This window comes from Aspergillus nomiae (genome assembly GCF_001204775.2).
Source record: "Aspergillus nomiae NRRL 13137 chromosome Unknown contig00709, whole genome shotgun sequence".
Taxonomy (NCBI): domain Eukaryota; kingdom Fungi; phylum Ascomycota; class Eurotiomycetes; order Eurotiales; family Aspergillaceae; genus Aspergillus; species Aspergillus nomiae.
In genome coordinates, this window is record NW_015378764.1 from 395 (window position 1) to 7,927 (window position 7,533).

The 7,533-nt window shown below is 46.3% G+C and overlaps 4 protein-coding genes across 4 annotated transcripts; 2 read left to right on the forward strand and 2 right to left on the reverse strand.

Moving 5' to 3' along the window:
* Positions 1-870: 870 nt before the first annotated feature.
* On the reverse strand, positions 871-1,813 carry ANOM_011476 (uncharacterized protein; the record flags this gene model as incomplete). Its single annotated transcript, XM_015556732.1, has 4 exons — positions 871-942; positions 991-1,108; positions 1,181-1,712; positions 1,774-1,813. The coding sequence occupies 4 exons, from the start codon at positions 1,811-1,813 to the stop codon at positions 871-873; spliced, it is 762 nt and encodes a 253-aa protein (XP_015400996.1).
* Positions 1,814-2,158: 345 nt separating this feature from the next.
* Positions 2,159-3,468, forward strand: ANOM_011477 (uncharacterized protein; the record flags this gene model as incomplete). Its single annotated transcript, XM_015556733.1, has 3 exons — positions 2,159-2,253; positions 2,310-2,969; positions 3,114-3,468. 3 exons carry the CDS (start codon positions 2,159-2,161, stop codon positions 3,466-3,468), a joined length of 1,110 nt encoding a protein of 369 aa, XP_015400997.1.
* A 905-nt stretch (positions 3,469-4,373) lies between these two features.
* Positions 4,374-6,158, forward strand: ANOM_011478 (uncharacterized protein; the record flags this gene model as incomplete). Its single annotated transcript, XM_015556734.1, has 4 exons — positions 4,374-4,927; positions 4,986-5,171; positions 5,225-5,445; positions 5,503-6,158. Coding segments are annotated over 4 exons (1,590 nt in total), but the record flags the coding sequence as incomplete, so codon positions are not given.
* Positions 6,159-6,249: 91 nt separating this feature from the next.
* On the reverse strand, positions 6,250-6,924 carry ANOM_011479 (DJ-1/PfpI family protein; the record flags this gene model as incomplete). The annotated part of the gene is made up of 1 exon (XM_015556735.1): positions 6,250-6,924. The coding sequence occupies one exon, from the start codon at positions 6,922-6,924 to the stop codon at positions 6,250-6,252; it is 675 nt and encodes a 224-aa protein (XP_015400995.1).
* Positions 6,925-7,533: the final 609 nt, after the last annotated feature.

The following is a 7,533-nucleotide window of genomic DNA, read 5'->3' on the forward strand; positions in this document are numbered from 1 at the left end:
TCGAACTCAAGGGACCTTGTTCCGGCAAATGTTCGGGACGGATATGGCACTTGTGAGCTCCCATTGCCACAGGGAGTTGAAGAAGAACTTTCGAGGAGAAAGTTGGACTCACTATGAGGATAGATTTACAAACTCTCATGTACAGTAAAGAGGGTGCCATATTCCGGAGTAAGCGCCCTTAACAACTGTGGGAGAAGTTTGGAGGACCGCGCCTGAATTATCATACGATCAAGCAGCGCTAGCAGATTATTTAACTCGTTTACCCCGATATTGGCAAACATAAAAGCGATTCAACCTGGTGACCGTACAGAATACACTGTCCCTCGTATGGACAACCAGCCACCAAAAAGAGAACTCGGGCCATAAGTTCACCCAGTTTCAACCAAGGCGCGCTTGCCTACTGCTGTACATAGAATCCTGAAGCCCTCAATGTAGAGACCCTGTGGCTACAAATCAACGATCCATTAGTAATAGTAGAGGACCATAATCAGTCTTCCTCCTTAATAGTATCTACCATTTGCCTGTGATGTTCCTGGCCGCTTTGCTACGTATTCTTATCTAGTAGGCAGGTCCTCTGCCCAGAAAATACATATTTATTTGACAGACGGCCGTAAAATATGACCTGCGAAGGAATCTGCATACTTAAAGTTCAAACATAAATGCTGAATAGAGCCGTTTATTCACCATGGTGAAAGTGACGTAGCAAAACCTGATTATTTTCGTTATTCTATGCAAATTGGCTGAGGTTTGAGAAACAGTTGGCACTGAGTTTCAGGTACCATGCTAAGCTATCACCACTCTAGGGTATCTGACCTACATTTGCAAATATTTCTAACGTTTGGCATGTGGCAAAACTAGTGTCACAGTTGGTCACCATGGGATATCCTCCCCCGTGTAGTTAAGGAAGCACCCGTTCGTGTTCTTGGTGGTCGCTTTCTCAATCTGCAACCAGTCATTATAATTGGTCAACAAATGTTGGAAAAAGCTTACAAGCCTAGCCATCCGAGAGACACTATCTGCGGTCGAAATCAAGGGGAATGCTTGCAGTTTTTCCTGGTGAGGAATAAAATCTTTTGCTTGCTCCAAAGCGCTTTCCGTAGCGACGTATCTGCGATGAGCTAGTCAGCGTTTCCTTCATTGTCTGTCACTTTACTACAATGTAAGAGGTACTAGTACTGACCCTGGGGCGAGTGAAAAGGTACATATTGTCTTATTCTCGAGTGATAATCTCCGCATGAAGTAGTTGGCTAGGGCCTTGCTTGCGCCGTATGTTCCAATTGGAACGTCAGGCATAAGCTGCACAGAACTTGTTGACGCAGCAAACGTTGAAATATAGACGAACTTCGGGGCAACGGAGTTTTTCAGAAGGTCAAGGGCTTCCCTAAACAGAAAAAGAGGTCCGTATGCATTAACTTCTATATGTTGCTGAATGTCGCTCAGTGGGACCGAGGCCATAGGGCAAGTTGCTTGAGATATTCCTGCATTGGAAATGGCAACATCGATTCTTGAGATACCATTTTCCTTGATCAGTTGCACACCTTGCACAATCGACGAGATCGAATCACTCTCCATTGGGATGACTATAAGACGACTCCCGGGCCCAGTGGGAATAGATTGAAGAGATACGGCTCTTATTTGAGATGGCCGGACACAGGCAATGACCACATTATCCTGACCGGAAAGATAGAATTGCACAAAGCCCAAACCAATCCCTAGCATAAAAGATCAGTAAGAAACCACTATACCCAACTGTCTTTAGGGGAACGCTCTCACCTCTATTCGCACCTGTAATAAGGTAGACTTTTTGATCCATTGTCATTGAGAATATGATTTCTTTTATATCGGATAGAAGAGTGGACGTAATGTTTTGATGGACTTGAGATTCCACCAACAAGTGAAGAAAGTAGTACCATATTTATAGCAAGTCCTGCAGTGCTCTGTATACCTAGATGGAAATATGATTTCCAATATGATGAGTAATGTTTGATCGGAGGCGTCGGGTGGCGGCCGCCATTCCCGATTAGCCTCAGCGGTCGGATTTATAAATTTTTGAATCTAAATCAATTGACGGCGGCCGCCGCTTGCGCCCAATGACCCTCAACCCATCCAGAAAGAGTGCCCTTCTTAAGCGAAGAGATTACTATACTACTCCTCTCTAATGGCCATGCACACTACTCCACGGACCTGTAGACAATGCAAAGCCAGTAAAAAGAAATGTGATCGGGCTAAGCCTATCTGTGCACGATGTTCCCGGTAATTCTATTCCGACCACCCTGGCCGAACGCCATTCGTTTGCTAATCTATTATAGGCTTTCATTACCTTGTGCATTCGATGGGGACATTGAGAGTCCTTCTGCAGATATTGCCACGAAATTTGAAAAGGTGTTCGAACGACTCGAAAAACTTGAATCACAAGGATGCGACCCTGGAAAGCAGCAGCGGGCATCTGCAAACACTACCATCACACACGACACCAACACTATTAAATGGCAGCTTTCTCCTGGTCTATTTCAACCTTCCTACATGGAAGTTATAGCATCTGCGAATGTGTCCCATGTTTTGGAAAAGAAAAATATCACCATGCTAGATGTAGCTGGTAAGCACCTGGGCACTTTATGCAGCTTTTTGCCTATTATCTCTCAAGAGAGATTTTCGAACAGGCTTCATGAAGCACAGGAACTCAAACCACATGGGTCGTTTTCCATTCTGAGCCTGGCTATTGTTCTGCTCACGGAAGACTCAATTTCCCACCCTGGCGGCACTCCCTCTTCACTGAAGCCGGTTTCTGAGGCCTACCAGGTTTGCAAATACCACTATTCCTTGTTGTGCTCTTTGAACGACCCTTCCATAGAGTTAATCCAGGCCGGCCTGTGCATAGCGCTCTATGAGCATCTACAAGTAATTGGAGACCAAGAATATCTTACCATTGGCGGTTGTGCGAGGATGGCCAGCCTTCTCAGATTGTCACCGTATGCAGCTTACAGCCCGCAGGTACCGGCACAGACATGTGCGAGGAAGAGAATATGCCCCTTATCTGGGGAATCTACACGATAGATAAGTGCGTCTACATCGATGAGAGCTATACAAGAACTTCATAGCTGACCCCATTTCAGACATATTAGCATAATGTCAGAGATGGCTAGTAGGCATCTGCCCTGGGAATTTTCGCCGATAAGTGAACCATTTGACATTACAGGTGCGTTTCACAATGAGTACAATCATAAAGCTGGTAATAACCGTATAATGGCGGTAGACCTGGGCCACTTCAAAGCTGAGGCCGAGGCGACCCATATTCTTTATTCTCTTCGCAAAATTCTCCATCGTGATAAGCCGAAAGAGCTCAACGAGACGCAGATAAAACAAGTCACAGCTTTGGGTCAAAGGCTAGAATACCTGAGGGCCAAGGTTCAAAATTGTCATGCGAGCCACGCAGCATGGCGTAGCGAGCTTGCAACGATCTTAGTGTAAGTCATCTCTTCGACATCCGGTGTATATAACGAGCAAGATTGACGTTTGATGTTTGCTCTGTGTTTCAGTGCATTGCTTCTGAAACATAGCTATTTCTACGCGCAAGAAAGGCGATTAAGTAGCCGTATAGACCCTGGAGAGTGGTCTGAGAAGCTGTTTGAGTGCACAGAGCGACTAACAGAGATGGCGATAAAAGAACTGAGTTTTATTACCTCAAGTGGCCATATTCCTGCTTTTATATCGCCGTTTATAATAACTACGCTGGCGCTGATCACGAAGACCATGGATTCACTTGACCTGACGAGTGTCGACAACTACCATTGGACCCGAGAACGAGAGATCTTTGTCAAATTGCTGCAGTGCCTGGGCACGAAATGGATTCGAGCAAGTGCGTGATTCATAGATTTCACTATGTTCTTCAATACCCTAACTAACGGCTCACAGAGACATTACTGGAGACCATGTAACAGCCGTAAAATATTCCGTCGTTGCCAAATCTGGTTTGAAGCCACTTAATTGACGGACAGAGGGCCGCCAGCATTTGTTTAAGGATCTTCATAGCACAATGATGTCTGGAATATGTCTATAAATTTTGAATTCCACTGGCCCTTCTAGTGTTAAGAACCATATACTCGACGTTACTCCGCATTGCATTTATACCGAGCTGACACATCCGACAGCGAGTCATGCCAAGAGCTGTGTCGCCCCCACTGTTGAGAAATAAGCACAACCTCCGATTTCCCAGATCAGCCTTCCACAACTTCATACAGACAAGAACCCTCATGGACTCGCAATACAAATATATGTGCCCAAGACCTAGGGCTTCATGGGCATGTGTCCACTGCAAACTAAAAAGAACTCGCTGTCTTAGGGAAACCCCACAAATGCCATGTCGACGGTAAAGTCACCGCGAGTCATCAACTCTTCACAGTCTGATATTTCCAATTAGATGCCAGACCCTGAAATTGGAATGCCGCTTCGCCGCAAACAAAGCAAAAGATACAAGAGAACCTAAAGTAGAGGAAGGCGATATTCTTTCAGGGTTATTTGATGCTCAGCCGAGCGCTCCGCCACCCAAGAATGTCGTGGACGTTCATCGTCAAATATTTGAGACAAAGTTCGATATCTCCGGACAACAATCATCTAGAACCTTGTTAGATGATATACCTGATGACACGACGTTACGGCCCCCGGTGCTTGACCAAAAGAGAGCTGATCAGCTTCTAAGCAAGTTCCGAGCCAAGGGCTCCTATTTCCCTTTTGTAACTCTCCCGGGTAACATAGCCTCCGCGCAGCATCGCTTTTTGTATCTTGCTGTGCTTACTGCGGCATCCTCGGATGACATGTATCTGCTGAGGAGCCTCGATAACAGGTTTCGGTCCGTCTTGGCTGATCGGGTTGTGAACGCTGGGGAGAAAAGTCTGGACTATCTGCAAGGATTGCTTGTCTACATTGCATGGTGAGCATTGTCAGGAAGAAGGCAAGTCAGGGGCAATATACTAAAGAGCGTTTGATAGGTACAACTTGCATCTACGTCCACGAAGCTTTCAGTCCTACCAGTATCTCCAAATTGCTATCAGTATGGTGGAGGACTTAGGGCTCGATGATGGGAATATTACACAGACAGAAGCCGACCGCTCATCAGCACTAACTGGCAGCGAAGCTCTGGATGCCTGTCTTGGGTGTTATTACCTTTCCTCCGTGTAAGTACTAGATCAGTAAGTGGCCACTCGGGTCTCTAACAATCGTGAACTAGCATAGCAACAGGAAGCAAACGAGACAACAGGGTGACCCTTTCCTCCAACCTAATAAGCTATCTGCTTCGATTATCCCAGGGAGAGTGCGCCCGTGGTACAATGATATACTCTTGTATTCGGCTTCAGATGGCAATAGAAGCAGCATACAAAGGCGCTGAGAAGCCAGATCGCTTGTGGCCAGCAGACAGTCGGCTTACGTCAGATCCCTCCTTGAATATCCGTACGTTCTCATATTTTAACAACATCGGGCTATCTATCTAATATTTTCATTTTTTAGCTTCGATCAATATCGCACGGCTTACTCTTTCCTTGCTGGAGGAAGCAAGCATACACCGTCTGGAGCCGACGCTCCTAGAATTCGATCTTCCCAAATTTCAGTCCATTATGCGCAAAGCAAGAGCCTTCTTGGACTACTTCATATCTGTCCCCACGTCGAATTATCGCCAGTTTTCATTTACCGAATGGGACCGCTTAATTGCAGCTATTCGTGTTTCAACAGAAATTCTGTCAGCTGCAGCTGGTTTACCAGGCATTGTTGCGGCAGTTGGAGAAGAGTCCCAGACCCTAACCAGATACCTGGAGTGCTTGGCAAATCGGATGGAGAAGGTTTCGCAATCTGGTCGGAATCCCGGCGAATTTCCTGATATATTCTATTTGTTCAAGTCTGTTTTGGACTTACTCTGCCCTCTTCCTCTCGCTGCAACTTACGACCAAGGCATGACCTTAGCTGTCAATTCTGAACCACGCCGCGCCATGCAACGATGCCCGGTTCTGACTAGTATTCAAGAGACAGAGTTCTGGGATGCATATCAGACCTGTGCTCCTGCTGATGACATAGACATTGATCTTGAGACATTGTTCACTAATGAATATCTATCAGGACTATCATCCGAGGAATGGGTGGGCGCTCCTGGGAACATCAGCTACACATGAGGCACTTTCTAGCATCTGTATGTTATATATAATAAAAATCTCCATTCACGCATCAACTAGCTATTGACGATACACAAGCAATGTCATTTCTCTAGATCGTCCAACGATACTCTGGCCCCGAAATCTCTTTACCATTGATATCTCTGGGCTGATACGCAAGACTCGCCCGAGACAACCCAACCACAGCATCACTCCTCCTCCCCTCAAGCCAGTGCTCGAACATATCAATTCCCGCAAAGGCACCACCCGCAGTCCAGAACTTGCCGTCAATCACCCAGCGAGCCGTTTCCCAGGTAGTGTCCGTACATTCCTTTTTAATGTAATCAAGGAATTCGCTATTGGTTGTGGCACGTTTACCGCGGAGCAAGCCGGCTTTGGCGGCCACAATGCCACCAGTGCAGGTGGTGAAGAAGTATTGGACCTCGTCGACCTTGCGGTGAAGGAATTCGCGGTACGAGTCAGGGATATTGTTCCAGAACTCAGGGCCAGGGCCACCGAGGAGGATTGCATCGAGTTTGGGGCAGTCGTCGAAGGTGGTGGTTGGTTGCAGCTTGAAGCCGTTCATGAGGGATACGGTGTCCATCGTCGGGGCAATGTAGTGGAAGTTGATATCGATGCCCTGGTCTACCAGGTCGTCTGGCACGAATCCGTCGCGGTTAATGTGGCCTAGCATGGTTTTGGACCCTGCGATGAGGATGTCGACCGGACCGGCGACGTCCAGGAGCTGGAAGTCGTAGAGGACAACACCGAGCTGAAAGGGAGCCATTTTGTAGGACTGTTTGGATTTCAAACTAAGTGTCAATGAGGAAAGCTTGGAGAATGTTTCTGAAGGTTGTTTGATGGGTAGAGAAGTATTTGCCCATGGCGGGTTTATATAGATGTTCTATAAATGCTGTATACATACTGCGTCGGCTAAAACTTCCTTCCGCTTGATACACTCGCGTATCGTTTCCTTCCGCAGTGCGGTCTTGGCAGCTGATCGGTCCAACCCTAACAGAGAGGGAGTCAAGAAATGATATTAATTATTATTTCTCTTTTTAAAAGGTACGAACTGATAAGGACGTGCAGTCTCGACTTCACATGTTTGCCTACGTCACTAAGTAGGAATCGGGCTAAAGGATGAACTTGAAGAGGCAGTGATCGGCTGTGAACTCCGAGTTGATCTCACCTTCCAGACATACAGCAAAGTATGTAGAGTCATGTTTGAACCCTGTCCTCTACCATTGAGATCTAATTGCATGGATATTGTTGACAGAAGAAGGCCGAAGGTAAAAAATAAAGAAAGACCTGTGATCCAGGGTCTCACAGTCTCATGCACATTGGTGAAATATATTGGATGGATATCATTTATTTATCTTGACAACAAACTTTTTTT